This window comes from Thunnus maccoyii, chromosome 20 (assembly GCF_910596095.1).
Source record: "Thunnus maccoyii chromosome 20, fThuMac1.1, whole genome shotgun sequence".
Lineage (NCBI taxonomy): Eukaryota > Metazoa > Chordata > Actinopteri > Scombriformes > Scombridae > Thunnus > Thunnus maccoyii.
Window position 1 is genome coordinate 13,043,096 of NC_056552.1, and position 24,518 is coordinate 13,067,613.

Consider the following 24,518-nt stretch of genomic DNA (forward strand, 5'->3'; position numbering starts at 1 on the left):
TTTATCAAACATTCCACAAATAGAAAAGCAGAAAACAGACCCAGAAATCTTAATTATACATTGCTCCGACAAACGAAAAAGACAATTTTAGAAAATTGAACTAGATTTTCCAATTCTCTATTATTATTGTTTTATATGGAAAATTTCATTGATAATCGTTACACGGAACTTCAGATTTTCCATTTTTCTATGTTTCTATTCAACATTCTACAAATAGGAAATTAAAAAAAACGACTTCAAAATCTTATTTATACATTGATCTGACGAACAAAAAAAATACATTTTTTCTATTATTCTTACCGAAGAAGAAGAGTGTCACAGTGTTGTAGTGAATGAGCAGTTCGGTGAGCAGCGCCGCCCCCTGCTGGCTGCTGGCTGAAGTGTGTAGCTGGCAGTTAGCTGCTGTCACACATCTCTGTCACCACTGAGCCGTCCAGTCTTCTGAGGAGGAGGAGGAGGAGAAGAACATTAGAGGTGCTGGTGTGGCGAGCCACAGAGGCTGTAAAAAAAACCACCCAAAGGGCTGACTGCGGTTCTGTCGACGGATTTATTTTTGAGATATGAGTCATCGTAACACTATATTGAAGGTAAGAGATGTCGTTCTCGCGAGCCTTGTTAGCGAGCTAGTGCTAGTTGCTACATCACCAACGTTAAAGTAACTAATGCCGCGTGTGTGCATTGTCATGACAACAGTAACCGTATTGTAAGGTTAGCTTACACCATGTCGTTGACACATTTGTGACTGGTAAAAGCTAAATCACGTTAGGGCTGGTTTTAGCGGTATAGAGCCTGTCGTTAGCCGGTTAACTCTGCATTGACATTGAAGTTCAAGAGGACCCTTGGCAGCACCAGTGAGGGGTTTTACACCTCTTCTCTGCTCCAGTGACTCAAATTAAATTGAACTAACGTCAGCTGCAATCCGATTTTAACGTATCTTACGTCAGGCTAAATGAGTCCCATTGTCGGTATCTGTAAAGCCCTACAATAGCGTCAGATATGCCTCATGTGGCTCTGCAATGTGCAGGAGACGGTGGCAGAAACCCGGAGACGCGGTTTAATAACTTCTATCACGAATCACGAAATGGAACAAGAGCTGTTTAACAAGGATACTGTATTATCAGGAGATGAGACGCCCTTCAACCAAACAAAAAACGGCGTTACTTTTGTGACTAAGCCAGACGTCAGGCAACCTGGTTTTGAGCCATTGTTGTCTGCACTGCTAGTTATCTGCACACAGCCCATCTGTCACATAGAGACTTCTCCTGTTTGACCTGCTTATTGCAGACAGCTTGGCTCATGTGAGACGGATTAACCTAGTGATATACAGTAGGAGTGATGCTTTTGTCACGTAAAAGACAAATTAAATGTAAATGGGTGCAAATGTAGCCTCATAAAAAGATTTCATATTTTACATAACAGTCCCTGTCACCTTATTAGGACGTTTTTTTTAATTGGTGAATATAAAAGAGACGCTGAATACTGTCTGTCTTTGCTGATATACCTGCAATACAGGTGAATAATACTATTTTTACTGTTTTATAACTGGAATTTTTTTGCCAACGTTTTGACATTTTTGTGATATTTGCTAGGTGTGTGTCGCTTAACTTTACAGTAAAAATAGTGATAGAACAAAATTATCTAAAATTAATGCCACAGATCAGATTATACTGATGGTAAGTAGTGGATATTAATGTTGCCTCAAAATTATTATCAGTGCGTTGCTTATAAATATAGCAGCAACATCTCGATTCTCATCTGAATTCTTATCACCCTGACACATTCTTGTATGTTTTGGGAATCAAGATAAGATGGATCTAATTTTTTTTTATTTGAATGCGAAAGAAGGCATAATATAGCCTCATTACTCTACATGTGCCAATGTTTTTACTTTCATGGCAACTTAAATGTTGCGTTAAAGGTTGCCATCACCTGTTACATAATCCCTGCTGCTCCTTATTCTTCAACATCTTTGTTTGGCCTCCAACAAAGTCACCCCATCAAGTGGAGTACTCCCGGTCAGTGACCCTTTTTTAAGAACCCAGTTTCTCTCATCAGTGTGCATATCATCTACTAGCCATCGCACCACAACAGCAGGACAAAGTGCATACATCCACTCCTCGACACTTGTGAGGCTGGAACATTTTTGCAGAGACGTCCCTTACCATCGATCTCAGACTGACTGATTCACAAAACATGAGCTACACTACCTTCTGACACACAGACAGTGTTTAGTATCAGACCATTCATTCATTAAATGACTCACTAACCTATTTCCAAACTAATGAGAGGCACTGGCTGTGGTGTTTTCTGTCAATTACCTTTGTATTCTCTTTGCACTTTGTCCTCGTCTCTACAAGCTGTTGGACTAAACATGTACTCTGCATTTTATTGTATAACTGTACATAGTTTGGCATATCAGTTGCTTCAATACATCATGACAGTAACAAAATGCTTATCATGAAAGTTTTGATTTATTGATTTGAAGAGTCTATTGTATCAGCCACGTAAATGTGAAAGTAGGGTACTTGTGGATCTTATCACAGCCATATGGCGGTCAAGGTACATGTCCGACTCAATGCATAGAGGGGCTGTCTGTTCTACTTGGTTGTGCATAGTTGGACAAGCATGTCCAATGAAGCTGATTTGCATGCGCCAGACAACTCAGATTAACAGCTCAGACAAATACAAAAGCAATCTTTTGATTACACATAATATAAACTGTACATGTAGTTAAGTGTCTGCTAGTGCTGTAAATCAGATCCATTTGCAGTCCTTAATTTCAAAATTAGAGTCAGTGTCTCCCAATTAATATAGGCCTACATCCCTGTTTTAGCGTCAAGTCCACATTTATCCAAGAAAGATGAATTTCAACACATAATTAAAGCAAATCATAAGGAAGTTTTCACAAGGGGATGAAAATTACGTACCTGTGTACAAAAATGGAGCTGAATAGTGCAATAAAAAAGGTGAGTTGAGGATAGTTACTGCCTTTCTTAAGCACACTCAGGTGGTCATTGAAAGACACAGCTCATACCTCCAGACACACACATGCCGTGTGTTCTTGGAACTACTGGTGGTCATGTTGCTTTTTTGTTTTTACTAGTCTCAGTTTCCACTGAAAAGCATATCCTCCAGTTTGCTAATTGATATATTCAAGTAACACAAACAAGAAACAGAATAATTAAAATGTAAAACTACTGTAAACCCCAAACAAGAAGCAGTTAAATGCACTGTGGACTGTACTTTATGTAAAGAGAGTCTTTGAATGACCTGAAGCTCATTGTGTCCCACTGCAGCGACCTCATCCCAACTATCATTCACCTGCTAATAAGTACAGAGAAAACAATAGAGAAACAACAGGCTGACAGGGGTGTTGTCAAAGTTTTTCATTGTCTTCACTGTAGGTATTTGGGGCCCAGACACTGCACACCTCCAGTGTAACAAAAGGTTAGCAAGACAGTAACCAGCGTAGTGTGGGACCATATGAGTGACGGTCATTTCAGGTCTTAAAAAAGACATATAAATAACAAATAAACTGCAGGAAAAACTGTCAAATCTGCTGTTTTACAGGGGTAACAACAATCCCTTAAGTATTAGACAAATTACTTCTCTTTTTAATGTTGTTAGGGATTTTTCTAAGTAGCTGAAGCAGCAGATTTTAATACTTTACAAGTATGTTTTTGGCACACCCCAAATTCTTGCCATTTCTGTATTGTCTGAAAGTCTTTCATGGCCTCTGACTAAACATTCAAAAGTGGCCCAGCCCTGATAAAGAAAGATTACAGATTAATCAAAACCTTTGATTAATGAAACCTATGTAATATTTAACTTAACCGTGAGAGATATTTATAGAGCTACAGTGAATACAGTAGTGACTCATCCCAACCCTCCTCTGGGAACTCATTATTTGTGCCAGTGGTCCAGGTTCCCTGGTGGTGGTGGATCGCAGGGCTGTACAGCTTTATGCGACATGTCAAGTGTAAATCAAGTGCTGTGTAGTCACGGGCACAAGTTCTCATCTGTGATAAACTGACTTGTAGCTTCTGTAGATAAAAAACATTTATTGGCTGCTTTGGTGGCATTATAATACTATTATAGTGCTGTTTTATTTATATTTATCTTTAATAAGGAACAATTTAGTTTGACAAAATGTATTTGAGTTAAATGTTTGTACATTTGAAGCATGTTCTCTATCAGTTAAAGAATTGTTTTCAAAGACAGATGAGTAATCTAAATCTGATTACACAGCACTATATTTGGCCTCATAAGTTGTAATAGTTGCGCCACATCTCTGCTCTGACATTATATTGTAAAGCTAGTTGTTTTTTTGTGTTAGATTCAGCTCTTCTGGATGAATCACAGCAACTTAGCAGCTTAGCTTAGCTGCTGCTGTAACGTCTCTCCGGTCCTGTGGTTGCTTCCTCTCCCAGACTCTGTTGTTTCTGATTCAACAGTGTGATACTTGGCCTCATATCTTCAAACTAGTTTTCTTCCAAATATACTGACATTTTAAAGTATTTAGTAGTATGGTATTTTAGCGTCTGGCTTCTTCCTATCGTTGGTGTAACATGGTAGACGGGAGTGTTTTACCGCCCTTGAAGGCACCACTACTGAAAATGAGGAAACGTAGTTTGTAGTCTAATGCAGATCTCTAAAGTCCGGCAGGTGAAGCGTTTTGCATCACCTGGCGGACTTTTGCTGGCAAATGAGCGGGGAGCTCTTGGTGCAGACAACATGGAGGGAGGTCAAACATTGTTTATTTGCATATACTACCCACACTGTAATGATACAATGCTGGTTGAAAATTGGCAAAGTTTCCCTTTAAGATATAGGGAAGTCACAAAGTTGTTGATGATGTTGTTGTTGTTGGTTGAGAGGCCATAATTGTGAACTGTAGTATACTGGTGTGTAAAATAACTCGCTAGCATCAGTGTGACTTAAGCAAGTCAAATTGCTGAACGATTAAATGAGGAGAGGCAAAAGGTGAACTTATTAAAATAATTCCAGACATTTGAGCAGCATAATAGACTTTTCTTTTAGGAATGTCACCTGGTTGTTCATAGTCTTCCTGTCTCTCATATCTTTGGGTGTGTAATGCACAATACTTTCTACTGTGGATTGTGGTCAAAATGAACTGCAATTGTATCTGGGGTTAAGTGTCTGAGGATGACTGAAACAATGTAAGCGTCACATTATTCAGAAAATCTGGCCTAACTGGACCAAACAGGTGCTCAGTGACACCCAACTCGTACCAGCAGGGTGATGGATCATGTGGGTGGGGCTAGACTTTTTGACTCTCATGTTGAAGTGAGGCTGATAACATCTGATTCGTGCTCAGAGTCAGATGTTGTAGCATGTGCAGAGCTATTGTACATGTATATATTACAGTATACATAAAGTAGAAAAATACTATAGAATAATAATAATAATATAATATTATAGAATATATATGTAACAGATGAATAATATACACAGAACATACCAGAGCTGCAACAATCAGTCAATAGGCAGAAAATCAATCTCCAACTATTTTGATTATTAATTGTTTTGAGTTTTGTTTTGTTTTTTTGTTAGAAAAAAATCTCTTGTTCCAGTTTATCACTTGTGGATATTTTCTGGTTTCTTTATTCTTCTATGATAGTAAACTGAATATCTTTGAGTTGTGGACTATTGGACGGGACAGAAGACGACATCTTTTCACCATCTTCATATATTCTGTAGACAATAATCATCAGATTAATTGATAATGAAATGACATACCAGTATCATGTTTCAGCTTTTCACCAGAAAATAATCTAGTCGTAAAGATATTGTCCAACAGATGTTGATGGATTCTTAGTTTGTCTGAAAAAGGGGCAAAATTTATATATATAATATATCTATCTATTATACTTATACATCTATATTTGAAAATAGGTTGAAAGTCTTCGATTATTATGGATTTTATTCTGTGATAATTTGTACTTGCTTTGTCAGGAGTTAATTTTTAAGGTGAAATGCTTTTTTTGTCTATTTTAAGAATGATCTGGTTGACTTCTGTGTCTTATTTAACATTTAAACCACACAAAAAGCCAACTATAACATTGTTTCTATGTGTATGAGCAATATTTCCATAGATTACAAAAGAAAGAAATTTTAATGTGGCTGTAATAAAATTATTTTAAATGTAATTGTATGATATCTGTGTGTCTCCTCAGCTTGCCAGCTAGTGGTGTGTGATCTGGAGGGAGAGTAAAGGACAGGAGAGAATATGGAGTTGTCAGATGGCTTGTTGCTGCAGGTCAACAACGGAGAACAGTGGTGTAACCGCTGGAAGCACCCCAATGACGACTCGGTAAGCCAACAGACCCACATCAACAATTCATCCTTGTAATGGCATTATAAGATCAGCATTACACATCTTACCAGATATATTAGTGTTTAATCTTGGCTTAGCACGCATTTGTTCCACAGAATAGGTCCATTTGTATTTTTTTGTTATTTGTTCACAATAATTGATTTCGGTGTATGGATGTGTGTCAAGGACCGCAGCACCAGCCCTTCAGTCCTGCGCTGTGTCACCAGCACGTGGAAGGAGGGACTGCTGAACAGAAAGAGGCCCTTCGTTGGTCGTTGCTGTCACTCCTGTACACCGCAGAGCTGGGTAATGTTACATCTCAGCTAATTAACTTAACATGAATACATTTACTAGACTCTGTGGTCCATTATATTGTTTATTCCAATGTGGATGTGTATAATTAAGAAGAAAAGGAGACGTCACCTGCCAAAAATAATTTACTGTGGCTTTTTAAAGACACAAGAAGTCCAGTTGAACATTAAAATGTATTTTCTAAGAATCAACCATACTCAAATTTGATTTAAAGCACACATATATTGTTATTTTACCCTAAATTATAGACTGTTTAACAGACATGTGTGTATCATGGTTGTCTCAACAACATTTACATGATCAGAATGAAAATCTTACTTGTTTTATTTCTGAAAGATGCTACAACAGGCATTTCTCGCATAGTTTTTTTGTTTCTTTTTAGTATTCACTTCCAACATAAGCCCCCCTGCAGCCGTGGGAAAAACACAATGAGTCATGCATTAGAATGTGACAAGCCAATGAGATGGCAATAAAAAAGACGGTCTCTTCATGCATGGGCACAAGAAATACTGGATAACAAATGGTAAATCAAAACAAAACTGACCAGACTGGCTTCCCAACTTCCCAAGAAGCCCCAGGTTGTTTAGCTCTTTGAGGACTGACAATTGAATTCAGTGTGTATTCCCTAGCATAATTAGCCAGGTAATTAGCCAGCAAACCAAGGCTCTTAGTGTAGTTGAAGTTATGTTGATTATTCCAGTGTTAATCATCTTCTCATGGTGAGTAATCATTTTGTTTCTATTCTAGGAGAAGCTGTTCAACCCCAGTATTCCATCTCTGGGACTGCGCAATGTCATCTACATCAACGAGACTCATACTAGGTACACAAAACAAAATCTACTCCATTATAATTATAATTTCCCTTCCACGGTATGTTGCTCTGTGTAGTTGATTTCCCTGTTAAGAGGAACATATTCAACTTTTAAAACTACATATTTAGCTGCTTGGTTTTCATGTGTTGCCTTGGCAGCTATTGAGCCTTAAAATTCTCCTTGTAGCTTGCAACAAGAGCTCAAGTTCTAATTCCTCCTGTATAGAGTACAATCAGTACAGTGTGAAGAGGTGCTTGCCTTCCTAACCTGTGTAATATAAATGGTTTTAAGTTAAGGGGATCATTCTGTGAAACAGTGGAAAAGTAGACAGATGAATAATTTAAAGTGTTTGTCAGTGGACACTGGACACATGCATCCAGTGACTGACCTTAGCAAGCAAAACTCAATAAGACACCTTAATACCTTGACTCCAAACATTATAATCATGGGTTTACTGTAAATCTAGACAGTTTTATTTATGAAATTCCAAGGCAATCCTTTGGCTAGACATACCTCAATGTAGGCTGTTAGCCATCATGCTACAAATTGCATGTCAAAAACTTTATATTCAAAGTTTATATTAACATTTGGACAGAAACATCCCTGAGACAAGATGGGCTGAAGTCAATATGGATAAGTTAGTGTTTACAGTTTTGTCAAACACAAATCTGTACAATGTTTTGTACATGTTCAGCAAGGTGTAACAAAAACTGACTTTAGCATGTTGTTTAGAAAGCCATGTGTAATGAATCTGTCAGCCTGAGCTGCTCTCTGGTTACTGAACATGTGTTAAGTTACCAGGAAATCAGTACAACCAACCCAGACAAAGTTTGGCCTCATTTGTACTCTAGCAGTCGTTCCTTTTTAACTGAACACTGAAACTATCATTTTTATTTTGTGTCTATATGTTAAATATATTCACAGATAGTTTTTTCTGTCAAATATTGTTCTGTATTATCAGTAAATTAATGGACACAGAATAAATTATTTGAGAATGTGTTTTCCCTTGTTCCATTGTATGTTGGTGCATGTTTGTGTTTGTGTGTGCTCGTGCAGACAGCGGGGCTGGTTGGCGCGCAGGCTGAGTTATGTGCTGTTTGTCATGGAGAGGGATGTTCACAAGGACATGTTCACCAGGAACGTGGTGGACAACGTGCTCAACAACAGCGGGTAGGAGTCAATGTAACATGAAACTTTTGTAGGAATGTTCCATCCAGTGCATGTCAGAGCATCATGACAGTGTGTCGTGACCCCAGTAGGATTAAAACCGATGACCTTGGCAACATCAAGGGTATTAAACTATACAGGGAGTGAAAACACTCAGCTATAAACAGTTTGGGATAAAGTGTGCAAAAGGAGACACAATTAAGTGAAATTCTGAAAAACTCTGCTCTTACTAGTTTTGTCTGAAGTGGTCAGTAGACAATAAAAGGCATCGTTATGTTTGTGATTTGTCTGTTGCAGGGTGGAGAGGGCTATTGTGAAGGTTGCCACAGATTTGGATGCTACAGCCAGCCAGCCTGGGCAGCAACACAAAGCTGTCAGTAAAGTAAAGCAGAAAGCCAGGGCCTTCCTCCAGGAAATGGTGGCCAACATTTCACCAGCCTTCATCAGGTACATACACAAGTCAGACCTCATTGTATCTATCCTTATATTATGTTACTGAATAACCCTGAATTGGATTTGATACTGCATCAGCTTAAGTTCTGCTTTTTTTTTTTGTTTCCGTTACGCCCTTTCACTTTTTGTCTTGTTCAGGCTGACAGGCTGGGTGTTGCTGAGGCTCTTTAATGGTTTCTTCTGGAGCATTCAGATTCACAAGGGCCAGCTGGAAATGGTCAAGAAAGCTGCTACAGAGGTCAGAACACACACACACACACACACACACACACACACACACACACACACACACACACACACATACACACTGAACATGGATTATACAGTTAAATGAGGATCTGCACCAAAATGTGCAAGGAGGTGTTTTCCATGTATATTGTACACATACAAAATTTGTGACAACTAAACACAGACAATGTCTGATAGACGTGCTACAAATACATTTCACACACTGACACAGTGACATGTTTACAGCACTTTTTGTTAAGTATATAATACTATGCACATACATGTTTTGTTCATGGATACAAGATAAATATCACTGGAGACGTTCAAAAAGAAGAATTTTGCTTGTACAAATCCATAGTCTTTTTTTTTTTTCTGAAGTTTCAAATTCCATCTGTTCCATCTGCCATCCTTCATCTATAAAATGCTCTATGTCTTGTCTTTGCAGCAAAATGTGCCCATGGTCTTCCTCCCTGTTCACAAATCCCACATTGACTACCTGCTCATCACCTTGATCCTGTTCTGTCACAACATCAAAGCCCCACACATCGCTGCTGGAAACAACCTAAGCATCCCTATCCTCAGGTAAAAGACCCAGAAAGCCTCACGTCAAGTTTGATCTGGTGTATTTTTGTTCTCTGTAAGTGAAACTACAAAGATCAGTTTGGTATCAGAAGAAGGGAGCTGCCTGGAAGTAGATTAGAGAAATGAAAGCAGAAGTAAAGGGTGCGTCTTAAGCACTTGTTTTACATTGAGGGAATATAAATGGATAACAGGTTGTCAACCTGTTTTATTCTAACCTGCTTTGAATACTATATGAAATTGTGAAGTGCATGGGTGCTTATCATGGAGGGCAAATAAATACTAACCTTAACTATTTCTGCCAAGAGCAGAATTAAATTCAGCGCCATGTACTTACTGGAGCGAGATAAGATCAAATTTCAGTGATCTTATCTGAGTGCATTTGCAATATCAAAGTGTGACAGGATGCAGAGAAGGAGAGAAAGATCAAGGATAGGAAGAAGTTTAAAAAATATATAAGAGCATGGAAAAAGAATGAGATAAACACAAGTGATGTCTTCACTGCTACAGTATGATACAGAGAAATATATGAATGAAAGGAGGAAAAAACTACAATAGCCTTTTTCTCATATTGTAGAGAATCACCTGTGTTTAAGTGTCAGGATTCGTTCAATCACAGTAATCTAAATGTATAAATAGGAACTAGTCTAAACAAACATTGCCTCTTCTGTTTACTGGCCTGTCACATTTTCTGAACTGCTATTTGATATATATTGACAGCTTTAGATTATGTGCTGGTGCAGCCAAGCAAAAATTGTAGCTGTCACTTCAGAAAGTTTTTTTTATGTAGCCACTTGATAAAACTTTCTTTGTTATCAGCACCCTGATCCGTAAACTGGGAGGATTCTTCATACGGCGAAGAATGGAGGAAACTGGAGATGGAAAGAAAGACATTTTGTACAGATCACTCTTGCACACAGTGAGTCTTTTTATTGTCTATAGTAAAAGCAGGTTTAACTTGCTGTTCTTCAGTCTGTGTTTTTTTTATCTCCTGGAGGAGATCATGTGTCCGTGTGTAGGTGTCTGCGTGTGTATCTGTCCGCAGCTAATCTCACATACTACCAGACCCATCAGCCTAATATATTTTGTGGACGTTTACTGTATGCTGAGGGACCTCTCATGGTTGCAGTGATTCACAACTTATTTTATAACACGTTTTATACCGCCATTGACTACTGACTCACTACTCTTTACCGGCTGGTAGGGACTGCAAGTGATCAACAACGGCATCAAAACGCATTTCCGGCAATCGGCTAGGCTAAAAACAAGACAAAGGCCACATTTTGTCGTGACTCAAAAACTGACATCCATAGAAAAGTTGATGAATAAATCCCTGTTTTTGTTAGTTTTGCTGCCATCTTGACTGTAAGGGAGCCAGGAGGGACAATTTAGTGAGATTCAACTTCTTTGTTTGGGAGGGGAGAAGGAGGTAGGGAGGGGTTTTATTTTGTGTGGTGTGTTACGAGAAAATGTTTGAAATAAATAACAATGTTTAAATTGAGAAGTTTGGGCTTATTGTCCCATTTATTGTTACCTTATTAAGTTTATACAGTCAGGCGCTCTGTAACAATACCATTACACTATTCTACAGATCTTCAAGAAAACTGAGACTATACATGCCCCCAGACACACCTGGCAGAGATCTGCACTCTACTTAATGCACTCTTCTAGTTGGTTTTGGGGTTTTTTGTTGTTGTTGTTGTTGTTAACATTCAATTATGTAACTGCAAGTAGTCTTCAGGCTTTTCTGCTGCGTGCTCTCTAATGGACAGGGTAACTTAAAAGCTTTTCTTCACATGATGTTTGCCCAGCTTTTTCATTTTCTCTTTTTCTACTTTATAGGGCTGCTGCACCATTTGCCTTTGTAATGACTTTCACACCCTATGGAATTTTCCCTTTTTAACAAAGTTGTTCAGACTGAGATATGCTGATTTTCATCACTACAGATGAGAAACCTACAGGTTATATATATATATATATCTGATATAACATATCTAGACCCATTATCAGCTATTTAATAATGCACATAGTAATGAAAAGATGTGCAGGTATAAATTTAACATGATAAATGGAGGTGTAGCCTGTTGGTTATATTGTTATATAACAACAGATGGTCTCAGTTTGACTCTTGTGACTGGTGGTTGCCTGGGTAACATTGTGAAGGGATATTAATTTAAGCAATCTGTTGTTTTGCCTTTCAGTTGACAGTTTGCCATATTGTTTGTGAGCATTTTAAGCAGCATCAACACAACAGGTCGATGTATAGTGAAAATGATTTCTTTGGTAAATTATTCCAACTCGTCCACTTATTGGAATGTATTTCCACAAAAACCTAATATGCGCAGTTTGCGTGTCAAGAAAGGCACTGGTGCTCGTGCTTTTTGAATAGACTTCATGAGAAATTAGAGAACCTGATTAAAACTGGAATCTGAACCTTTTGTTCAGGTCTAGTATTTGGATAATGAGGCTTAACAGGCTTCTATTAAAGAGCTATTCTACTGAGAATATTAATGCTTTGTCATTTTAAGCTACTTGTAGCATGCCTGGGGAATTGGAAGACTCTAAATGTGCTTTCTACAAAATAGTTGGGCTACTTAGTGGATTTAATTAATAGCACCATTCTGTCTGAGTTGAGAATTACTGTTATTATTTATGTTTGGAGTTTGTGTGAAGGAGTTTAGAGGCTGCTCTATATATTGTTCCACCAAGATAAGTTTGTATTGTGCCCCTAAGATAAGAGTTATCAGCTGACAACATGAGCAACTGTTGGAAATGACCTTCATCTTACCCCATTGTGCCTCCAGTATTTTACTGCACATCCTGCCGAACAGGGTATACAAATTTGTCACTGCAGTTGCGAAAAGTGGATCAAGTAGTACTTTAATGTGGTAGAAGATAAGACTTTAATCAGGCATGCCTGTGTGGTTCACAGAAAGGTAATTAGCTGAACTCGTTCACAGGCAGAAGTGCTAACAATAAAACAAAGCCAGGCGTTGCTTTAACTCCAGTTGTTCATATGAAAGCTGAATGTAGATGTTTGTCCTCTTCACGGCTATATGTCACAGCCTGGGGTCTATTTCAGGCTGAAGCATCTCTTCTCAAAAGTCTCTGCATAGCAAGAGACAGCTGTGTTCATACTGTTACACAACATGGCTGCCTTGGCATGTGCCCAGTTCCCTGTAGTGTGCAGAGGGGTCAAACTGTTGGTGACCACAACTCATTTTTAACTTGTAGTTAGGCTGCATATACAGCAGCAGCACAGCCTTCACCTGTCTGACCTCCACTCTGTATTGGAGTCAGTGTTGTGTTTTATATAAATTATAAAACACAACACTGACTCCATTCCAGCATTTGTCTCGCTTCTGACAAGCAATGCCACCTTTTTTCGTTCACCTTTATCCCACATGAACATGTTTCCTCTGTTTCATCGATCTTCCTCCAGTATACTGAGGAGTTGTTACGTCAGCAGCAGTTTCTGGAAGTGTACCTGGAGGGTACTCGCTCCCGAAGCGGTAAGCCGTCTCCACCGCGTGCAGGCATGCTGTCCATCGTGGTAGACGCACTGTGCACCGGTTCCATCCCAGATGTACTGGTGGTGCCAGTTGGCATCTCGTACGACCGTATTATTGAGGGAAACTACAATAGCGAGCAGCTGGTAAGAACTGAGATGATGTCTGTGTTTGCTTTGGCAACAAAGATACTACCGTCAATAACACAGTACAATAAAAATGCATTATATATTGTTTTTGAATTTGTGATTTGGAAGTTTTTTTTGACAATTCTCATGTTTACGTTTTAACTGTCTGAACTGAACTCTTCAATCCTATCAGGGCAAGCCCAAGAAGAATGAGAGTTTGTGGGGAATAGCATGTGGAGTTTTCAGGATGCTGAGAAAAAACTACGGTTGCGTCCGAGTTGACTTCAACCAGCCCTTCTCCCTAAAGGTGATTGACTGCAGATATACATCAGCTTTCAGACAAATAGAACTGCAGCTGTTATGAAAACTATTATTATTATTATACCAAATTGAAGAACACCCTTGATTTTAAGGCACCAAAAAACTCAAAAGTGTGTTTTATATAACATTTAAACTGGAATTAATGTCACAATTAAATTGTGAAAAATGCCAAAGTTTAGAGAAGTTTGTAGCCAGCACCCAGCTGTCACTCTGTTTGTCTGCCTGATTTTGTGTTTGTAATGAACCTTTTGTGTGTTGTGTGTAGGAGTACCTGGACTCTCAGAGAAGCCGTCACATTCCACCACCAGTGTCCCTGGAACACAACTTGATGCCCTCAATTATTTCTGCACAGTAAATGCAAACACGTTCACCTCCACCTCTGAAAGTCATTGATATCTTCCTCTGCATATTGCACAGGCACAAACCGACAGTCCCACCTGTAATGTAATAAACCCTCATGCCCGAACTCGACTTCTCCCTCCTCCCACTTCACAGCAGGGTCTGTTATCTGACATCTGAGAACAGCACTTGAGTTAACATCGGCAGGGGTCACTTGGGTTCAGCGCTGTCGCTGCATAATAAAACTGATACAGTCATACAGTACAGTTATAAGGACAGCAGTGTTCCATCCCAGCTGGTTCAGAGTCACAAGATCAGACACCACGCCAGCAGAGCTGATCAAATGCATCAAATACTTCATATACGTCTCATAAAAAGTGCCCTTAAGCGCGTATAGTACTACTCACATCATGCTAAATGATGGCATTTCTGAGTAGCCTGTTCTTGTTTGAAAATACTGTATCCTGCATGCTTGGTTGAATTATTTAATGCCATATTACAGATTACAGGTAGCTCAGATTAGTGTTTATGCAAAACACAAGTTTGTTTACAGCATCAAGCAATTAAACACAGAAAAGTAGCACAGAGGGCTCAAAACGAATCAAACATCAGATCCTGCATAAACACCGAAAAGTGCACGCAGGATTTAATATTGAATTTATTTTCATGTCGTGTTTTTCGAAACAAAAATGTAAATAATTTTGTCCCTTTTTATATTAGTAGATTTCAATCATGTGCCACTGTGCTTACATCGGTTTTCATCCTTTCAACAACCTACTACTATTTCACACAACCAGCCAATCAGAGAGAAGGAAACCAATTACTGAAATGAGCTAGTTTTCAAGTCAGAAACCACTGTTTGAAATTATGCCATTTCAAGCTGACTTAATAAGAGTTTTTTTTGTTACATAGTGTTGTTAGTGAAACTGTTTTTTTACTTATTATTCTTCCAGGCCCGACGCTCAGCTGTTCAATGGGCAGGAGGAGCAGCAGCTGAACAGAGAGCTGCACGATGACATCTTCAGGCGACAACTTATTAACAACCTGGCCAAGCATGTCCTCTTCAGTAAGAAATTTACAACCACTCCAGTGTATTACTACCCCTATATTGATACTTTATTACCACCAAGAAACTCCAGATTGTTGAGCCTTTAATATCAATGTTACAGTGAAACTTTTACCTTTTGTGTTGTTAGTTTGTGATATAGAAAGATGGGACAGTAAGTAAAAGACATGTCACAGGTCAACAAGTCATCTCAAACTCAAGCTAAATGTAGTAAAGCACGATTTATTCACTCACATCTCATTCATTTGTGATGTTAGAGCACCTGGCTGCTGCTTTATGAGGCACTCCTCCTTTATCTTGTCCAAGCACAACTGTACTCCTTTTCATCCTGTGTTAAAGGTGCACCTGCTTGCCGGAGCAAAGGCAGCATTCATGAAACACTATCCATCATACCGCCTTCATTAATTGAAATCCAACACAGCACGGCATCAGTCCATCCGCTTCACATCACTCAGGGCTTTTTGCCCCGGGGTAGCACAACAGAAACCGGTTCTCCCCAGCTCATTCAGCTGCATTCTCCTATGCAAGCCCAAATTTTTTTTTTTTTTTTTTTTCACACACAGCCAATCACAAAGCCTCCAGCTGGATGGCATGTTGTTTTGAGCCAATAGAGTGAAGGGGAGGATAGAGAAGCAGAAGAGGGGTGGAATGCAGTACCAGTGTTGGTGTTCACTAATGTTTTACACTCCTGAACTTGAGCTATGCTTAAGATGACCACTAGTAACCCTCATCCTAAGACATGTGCACATGCGAGTGCCTGCACACATACACACACATCCTTTTCTCTGTCTCACTGTATCATCAGTATATTCAGCTCTTATGGATCTTTTCATACCTAATTACCTAAAACAAACCTGGTACATTGAACATTTTTATTGGATTGTAAATTTTATTTTTATTTTTTTAATACAATTGTAATATTTATCACATTTATAATATTTGTTAGAATGTAATGTTAGTCATTATCAACCAGTCTTGTTTTTATGCTTTTGCTCAACATTAATGTCCCACATAGTGTTCATGTTATTGTCTTAGTCATTAAATTTTTATGTATGGTGTCATTTTCAAAGTGGGAAAGGTATTTGTTTTGATTGAGGTTGGAGCTGTGTAGCGTTAAATTTAGTTCACACGTTGTTTCCGTTTTGGTCTTGTTGTCTTTCTGTTGTGTGTTTTAACATATCCTGTTTCTGTCTTCCCTCACAGCTGCTAACAAGTCGTCAGCGATCATGTCTACCCACATTATTGCCTGCCTGCTGCTGTACAGACACAGACAGGTAAGTCCAGCTGTCTTTCATGTCCTCTCTATAACCTTCTCTTCTACTGTTCTGCTTGTGCATACTGCACCCTCTTTCCTTTTTTCCCCCTCCATTCTGTTGCTCTGATTTCAACTCCATTTCTCTTTTTCTCTCTCATTGTTTCCTCTTAATCCTCCCCATCATGCTTCCTCCCTTACACTAGCCAAGGTGATCCAAATGTCACATTCCTCTGCATGGTGGTAATGAATGTCTCTATGCTGGAGATCTTCTTCTTTCTGCATCCTCTCTCAACACTGCTATACATTAGTAGAGGACTTCTGCCCTCTGCTGGCACATTGATGGAAGTGTCTGAAAGTGAAAAGCATCCACTGAAATTATCTTTCTGTCCTGAGGAATTGTCCAGTGCTACACATAATAAACTTAACGCCACCTTAGTGTGTTTTACATGTTTGCAGTTAATGAAGTCAGTCATTTTTGGACATGATGCACATTTTTCAGCTTGTGTTTCCTCCTTTTTGCTCCAGGGCGTGGTGTTGTCCAAGCTGGTTGAAGACTTCTTCAACATGAAGGAGGAGATCCTGTCGCGGGACTTTGACCTGGGCTTTTCGGGGAACTCGGAGGATGTGGTAATGCGCGCCCTCCACCTGCTGGGAAACTGCGTCAATGTGACCAGCAGTGCAAATCGCAATGGAGAGTTCACCATCGCACCCAGCCAAACTGTACCGGCGCTTTTCGAGCTCAACTTCTACAGCAACGGCCTTTTCCATGTCTTCATTTCTGACGCAATCATTGGTACGTCGAGCCATCGGGTTACGTTTCGTGCTCACACTGATTTTTTTAGTCTTCAGTCCTTTTACTAAGAAAAATCTTCTCCAAAAGTCAGACTGTTGTCACTGTAATGTTGAGAAAGACTCGTCGTTTCCTCAGGCCTACAGATGTAACAGATGTTACAGTTTTTCTCCTCTAAATTTCTCTCATCATTTTTTGTCCAGCCTGCAGCATCCTGTCCCTGCAGCGAGAGCTGGTGGTGGAATCAGAGTCTGATCAGCAGCCTGGTGGTCCCAATAGCCTCCCTCTCAGTCAGGAGAGACTCATCCGCAAAGCTGCCGGGCTCTCCCACTTCCTTATTAATGAGGTGGCTGTCGCACCAGTAAGTCCTGTCCATATTGCCATCTTTCTGGACATTGCAAATTGCACAAAATGGGCCCATCAAGTAGTCAGAATACATTTCATTACTGTGATCAACCTATATCAACACTAGGTGTTCATTACTGTCATCATACGAGACTATTTATATGATCATTGATGAATTGATAAGTCGATTGACAAAAAACTAATTGAATAATCGTTTTAGTCATTTTTTTAAAGGGAAGATGCCCCTGGTTGCAGCTTCTCAAATTAAAGGATTTGAAGTTTTTATGTGTCAAACATGAAAGTAAACTGAATATCTTTGGATTTTGGACTGTTGATCAGACAAAACATACATTTTTCACTTTTGACATTGTATAGACAAAATGGAGAAAATAATCTGAGGATATATCAATAATGACAATAAATGTTAGTTTTAGCCAGAAATCTATTGGACCATCACCACTAACAGTTGATGGGCATTTCTTTTAAACTTCATCACAACAACACTCCTTGTCAATCGGAATATCTTACCCCTGATGATGTAAGTAATGTTTCAGAGGCTCTTACAAATTTGAAAACACAGAATCCTTTTTACGCCTCTAGAAATGGTAAAATACATTTATTGATTACCTATTGGCAGCTTCGGTCCAGTTATTACTATTGATGTTTGCCTTCAAAACCTCAGATTATTTTAATGTTTCTTCCATGTTTCACAACCTTTCCTCCTCTCTGTCCCACAGCCCTGTCAGACTATTTACCAGGTTTTCCACGATGCAGTGACGCGACTGATCCAGTATGGAGTTCTCTACGTAGCAGAGGTCAGTTTACGCTGCTGGTGGAAAAGAGTGACAGTAACCACTGTGACTAATGTTGGAAGTTGACTCCTGCCGAACATCCTTGGAGAAATACTGTCAACTATAATCAAATATTTGTAATATTTTGTGGGATTCTCTTTTTTATCATGGCTGTGTGTCTCTGTGTCAGGAGGATCAGGAGGAACTGAGCCCCAGCCCCACAGAGGAACCCTGGCCCAAAAAGTTCCCAGAGCCCCTCTCCTGGAGGAGCGATGAGGAGGATGAAGACAGTGACTTTGGAGAGGAGCAGAGAGATCGCTACCTAAAGGTCTGGTTTAGTAGACTTTTATACTTTCTTATTAAAGCCAACAACACCAAACAAAACATTAAATAAGGTGGTCCAACTGTTGTTGTTTTTTTTCTCCAGGTGAGCCTCTCCGCAGAGCACCAGGAGTTCTTCATCTTCCTACAGCGACTGCTCAGCCCGGTGCTGGAGGCCTACAGCGGGGCTGCCATCTTCGTCCACAGTCTGAGTCAGCCCATGGCGGAGTCTGACTACACCCAGAGGCTCTTCAGATACCTGCTCACCCGCACTGAGAGGGGAGTGGCTGCTTATGGTAATAACGCAATATTTCTCCACATACAGTACACTATAGAAAAATTAGCAAAGTTATTTAAAATTCATTATCCAGGCTTTGTTCCCACAGGGAATAAAAAAATAAAGGGTGCAGAATAATGCATGTGGTATCCTTTGATTCCATTTATTATCCAAATAAGACTCATTATTAAACCACAACAGGTACCTGAACTAATGCACTGGTGCTGAATTTATGGAATATGGACACAGTATAGTACCACAGAAAAATTACGTCTATCCAACATAGGAGATTAAGTGAAGATTAAATGAATTAAAACTGGGGTAGGCTTTTTTTTTGGCGTCATTAAAAAAATCTCATAATAACCTTTCAGCATATTGTAATTGAAGTGGTCTGAGAGAAAACTAGACTCTAGCCTGTGACGGGAGACTTTAGGCCAATCACGGGTCATTTTAGAGTAGGGCTGTACCGAATACTTCAAAGCTTCCTTTGTTTCCACAGGATTCGAACAGCAAAATCAATATTCAAATATTCGTATGTATATATTTTACGGCAGTCTGATAGGAAGAGGAGTTAGGAGAGCAAAGAGAGAAAGGGAGAGAAGATGTAAGCAGTGGGGGAGAGTGAGTCATGGTGCAGGTGCCTCCTCTTCCTCTCTGCCCCGCTGGCTGCCTTGGTGTCGCTTGTGCTGTTTGTGTTTTGTCAATCGGCGTCCAGCTCACCAACAGCAGCTGTTGGTGCTGCTGCTTCCCTGCCGGAAGAATCAGAGTAATTGCTGCCAAAGCTTTGAAGCTCCAAAAAAAGTATTTGGGAAAGCCCTATTTCAGAGAGAGGGCATTCCTATCAGCTGTTCTACAAATGTAGGTACGCATGCACATCCCTACAGATGGTGAAAGCCTGATTCAATGGCGGAAAATCCTGGAGAAAAAGTTGCTATTCCAGCATTGGCAACAGCTTTGGCTTTGATTTGGTCTATAAAGGGAAAAACTTCCAATGCCGGATCTATAGGCTAACGCTACTTTAGCTTTTGCCGTCATCGGTCTCTATCATTATTTTTACACTAAGCATAAATACTGTTTGTTGTTCCTTCATATGTTCAAATTTGTTCACAGTAGCTAATTGTGGTCTGTGTCATAGTCTTTTCTCACCTGTAACTCAGCCGTGGCAATTGAAGGTAACATTTACATTGAAAAGCACCCAGATGACCCGATGAACTCCAGGGATAGATCACTGGCAGTCGCCTCTGGTCAGCTTGTGGTGTGTGTGTGTGTGTGTGTGCGTGTGTATTAAGCACGTGCATATGCCCGTGCTCATCTGGCAGGAGGGGCTTAGGACAGAGAGGGGAGGCGGGAAAGCTGCAAGAGGAGGGCTGTATTTTCAAATTCTGGCTTTTTTTTTTTTTCCTTTTCTAGAAAACTGCCTGCCCCAGCTTTAACTAGTGATTTTTTTTCTTTAAGAAATATAAATCTGATTAATATATCTGTGCGCTTTGTAATCCTATTCTCTTCTTCTCCAGGTGAAAGTGCAACTCATTACCTGGTGAAGAACACAGTGAGGACATTCAAAGAGCTGGGGGTAAGAGGGTGTTGTCTTTAAATTGTGAATTCATTATTTACTGTATATATATTTAGCTCCAGCAGGAGTTAAGACACGCCTCTTGTCTTGTGGTTTTCTGTAGGTCCTAAAGGAGAGAAGAGAGAACCGGGTGACGACTCTGGAGCTGAGCAGCACCTTTCTACCTCAGGCCAATCGGAACAAACTCCTGCAGTACATTTTAGGTTTCACCCTGCTGTGACCTCGTCACCTTCAGCCCAGCTCAGACCCCCCCCAGGCTCCTTCCAATAAAGGGCTTCTACTGGTTACTTCTAAACAATCCCAGGTGCTACTCTGTGGAAAGCTTTACCAGGAAGTGCCTTCACGTAAAAGCCGCTAACTGTTAGCTGTTAGCCGGAAGAGACTTGAAGCCAGTCTTCCCTTTTGGTTCCAGTCTGACTATCTGTCGTAGAACTGTGCAGCTGATTAAAAAAAAAAACACACGTGCGGTTCATTGAAGAGGTACTTCTAGGAATCATACTCTCTTTGTGAACTTTGCCAGTAAAGTCATGAGGTTTTAATATAATCAGAATTTTAGTAATATACTCAAGCAGGTTAGTAGGTAAGAATCACAGCAATTCAAACAAAGCAAGCTGCCTTTCGTCTATACACGTGAACAAGAAAAATATGCATAGAAAATGGTTAAACATAACCAACAACGAAGGCATTTTTATATTAACTCTTTCTGCTCGTTTGTGAAATGCTGTATTCCCTCCAGTGCACCCCACTATCATACAGTAGAGAACTAGTCAGACGTTTAGAGAAAGACTCATTTTGAAAAGAAATTCCTGTACATAGACCATTAAAAACAATCTCTCTTATAGTTCATCAATTTATTTGTAGTGCATAATCTAAAATGTGTGCAGTCAGGTGTCATCAAATTTAAAAATTGAAGCAACATTAGAGAAGACGTTAAAGATTTGCTGACTCCTGAGGGATACAACATCCCTGCAACATGCATACATATCCAAAGTTTCATTTACAAAACTATCTGTCCTGAATCTAATACTACATACAAACAGTTAAGGTCAGTCATACTGCACAGTTACTGTTACTGAGATATCAAAAAAAAATAAGCAGCAAACAAGTTCATCCTCGCAAAAATCTCTGCTTAGCAAACACAAGATGTATCGGTTGAAAGTCAGACATAGCTTAAAACACGAGCATCCACAGTTAAGTGCTTTCAAACCACTACTATCTAAGTGCATTCGGTTACACTCTTCGTCATGGGTTTGGATGAAGAGTGAGTTTGATCTCTGTATGTGTAACACTTGTAAATCACCCTTCAATGAATGTTACATAGCACAGCACTTAAAAATACCTAATACCAGCCATCACATCCATTTAAGTTCAAACGAAACAAGCTCAGAAACTCTTTGGTCATGCCTTTCAGGGAAAGCAGAGATTTGGGATTACCACCATTTTTTTCCTGTATTATGAACACACTGTATGAAAGCCTTTAATAGCACCACTGCTGAGAGAGCATTTTTTTTCTTTGCACCAGTGGTTGGGCATTTGTTAGACAGAGGAATGGCGTAGTGTGGAAAAATAAATGGTACATATCCACTCTGTAATCTGTTTGAACAAAAGGTCACATCTCTCAAAGTTGGCTATTTGTGAAAAGAAGATAACGCTGTGTCCGCTGTCAAGAAACTTGAGGTCTTGGAGCAAGTGGGGAGGACATCTTTCTCCATTTGAGTTGTTTACTTTTAAATCCAGACTGCTGCAAGGAGCAGTTAACATTCTTGAAAGAAATAATAGTCAGGTTTACATATTCTTGTTTTTTCTTGGTTAAAGAAATGTTTCACCTCAGTTTTTCAGTAATTCAGTCTTACTTTAAAAAAAAAATCACAGTCTAAAAATGTACTTTTACTACCTGTAAGTAGATCCTGATAGTTTCATTTTGTTTCCCAAAATACAAGTGTGAAAAAAATATTGTGTCAGACAAGTTTGGAATAAAAACTCATGAAAATCAAAAAACTACCAAAGTAGAACATGAGAGAATAAAACCTGATAGTGAAACCTCACTGCACAGCGTCTGTGCATGTAGCTGCAGAACATTTACCAGTTTGCATTTTTATGTTAAAAACAACTTACAACAGGACTCAATAAACACACAAACACATTCTAAACTTTTTTTTTTTTTTTTTTTGCATTGTACCTGAACAAATGTGTAACAGCCAACTTAATGTTGGTTCGTGAATGTGCGCGATGCTGAAATGAGGCACAAACAGCTGACTGGAAAAAAGGAAGGAACGTGTTCGGAAAGGTCAGAGGAAGTTTGGTTAATCACTGTCATGATCGGAGGAGACGCGAACTCGAAATCTCAGATCGATAATGTGAAGACGGTGTGAATGTTAGAAACTTTCATTCAATAATCTGTCAGGGTAATTTTTTGATAAAAAATGAATCAAATGAGAATTGGGTGTCTGGTTTAAACGTATTTAAATAAATATCTTAAATATGTGCTGACAACGGTCTACAACACTGCTTGTTACAATTAATTTGAATAACAGCTTTATTTAATCTTATAAATCTGCATATTTTCATGCAGTTTTTTTTTTTTTTGTCAAATCTATGTACAAAATGATCCATAAATGTTGAAGGTTACTTGTTGTGGATTGATGAATGACACCCGTAGCATGTTGAAGAAGAGAAAAGTATGTTTTTTAAACGGGAATGTGAGCAGAGTGCGCAAAATCAGTTGACATCCACGTAACACATTTGTCCGTGCTGCAACTCAGTGGGAGACATTTAACGCATTTCTGAGCCCACAATCTGTAAAAGGTCCCCCACACACAGAGGGACCTCTCCGCCAAGATAAAAACCACTCTACGTACTGTACTGCATGTTTCCTCTTTGTCGCCTTTAATCATCGACACTTCAATGTGAACCTCTACTTAACCTGAGAATTGTATTTTACAGTCTAGTGTGTGAATTATGTCGAAGAGAAAGGTAGCTGTTTGTGTAGGAGATGAATTTGTTACCTCTTGAATGTATCTCATCTGTCCCCATAAAAGGTCAGTGTGATATTGTAGAATACTCAGTGGAGTCGGTACAGATATAAACTACTCGTGGGGGTTGTTGAGACTTGTTGGCTCTTTAAGCTGCATTAACAGCATCCCGCCACAGCTATGTAACTTTGTAGGTTTAAAAAAAAAAACAAAAAAAAACAAAGCCTGTATCTGGGGAACAGGTGCCTTTTTTTAATGCACTGTAGTGTTCTTTGGTTGTGTTTTTGTTCTGTTTTTGTGCATGTTAACAAAGATTATTCTGTGTGTGAATCCAAAAGAACACGAGTAGATTGTAACTTTAAAAAAAACAAAACAAAACATACACACACACACAAGAGCAGAGAACTTGTGGTTACCATAAGAAGAATCACCAGCTACTAAAATAAATGTGTCACTTTTTTTGTTGTTGTTGTTGCTTTCTGAGAGCAAAGCACAATTGGCATTATTAGATTTTGTTTTTAAATAAATTAATGATAGATTAACAATGGTCTGTTGTTTGTCTTTTTCTTTTGGCAGGATGGGACAATAAATGTTGGGATATCAGTGTTGTCTTTATTAATATTATCTGTATCATCAATCCAGAAGCAATGGTGTAATTACAGAATACTTTTAGTGTTAAGTTCTCTGTCCAATATGTAGTTCAATGAGAAAAAAAATACTGTATATATAACAAAAAATAATAAATACTTATCATAGACTGATACACATCAATAGAGCGAGCTCAGCTTACCTCCAGTAATAGTAGATGGTTCATCATAGCAATTTGAACATAACGTCTTTATTCATTCAATAAAATGTTAGCTCTCTAGTTTTTCATTTTTCTTCTTTTTGACAGTTGTGCACGTTTTTGCGGCCTAATTTTAGTAATTAATTTCAATGCAGT

At 39.1% G+C, this 24,518-nt stretch overlaps 1 protein-coding gene across 1 annotated transcript; it reads left to right on the top strand.

Annotated features, from left to right (window-relative positions):
- The first annotated feature begins 406 nt into the window (after window positions 1-406).
- Window positions 407-24,117, top strand: gpam (glycerol-3-phosphate acyltransferase, mitochondrial). The gene is made up of 21 exons (XM_042397381.1): window positions 407-587; window positions 6,198-6,334; window positions 6,524-6,643; window positions 7,397-7,470; window positions 8,518-8,631; window positions 8,926-9,075; window positions 9,220-9,319; window positions 9,755-9,891; window positions 10,708-10,807; window positions 13,331-13,543; window positions 13,719-13,832; window positions 14,112-14,197; window positions 15,139-15,251; window positions 16,455-16,525; window positions 17,032-17,299; window positions 17,500-17,657; window positions 18,379-18,456; window positions 18,623-18,760; window positions 18,860-19,049; window positions 20,545-20,603; window positions 20,707-24,117. Exons 2-21 carry the CDS (start codon window positions 6,251-6,253, stop codon window positions 20,821-20,823), a joined length of 2,484 nt encoding a protein of 827 aa, XP_042253315.1. The 5' UTR covers window positions 407-587; window positions 6,198-6,250; the 3' UTR covers window positions 20,824-24,117.
- Window positions 24,118-24,518: the final 401 nt, after the last annotated feature.

Excerpts from the sequence above, each read along its gene's own strand:
- gpam (XM_042397381.1), top strand. The coding sequence starts at position 6,251 with ATGGAGTTGTCAGATGGCTTGTTGCTGCAGGTCAACAACGGAGAACAG. Across the intron at positions 9,320-9,754 it reads TCAAGAAAGCTGCTACAGAG|CAAAATGTGCCCATGGTCTT; the intron begins GTCAGAACACAC and ends TTGTCTTTGCAG. Across the intron at positions 13,544-13,718 it reads ACTACAATAGCGAGCAGCTG|GGCAAGCCCAAGAAGAATGA; the intron begins GTAAGAACTGAG and ends CAATCCTATCAG.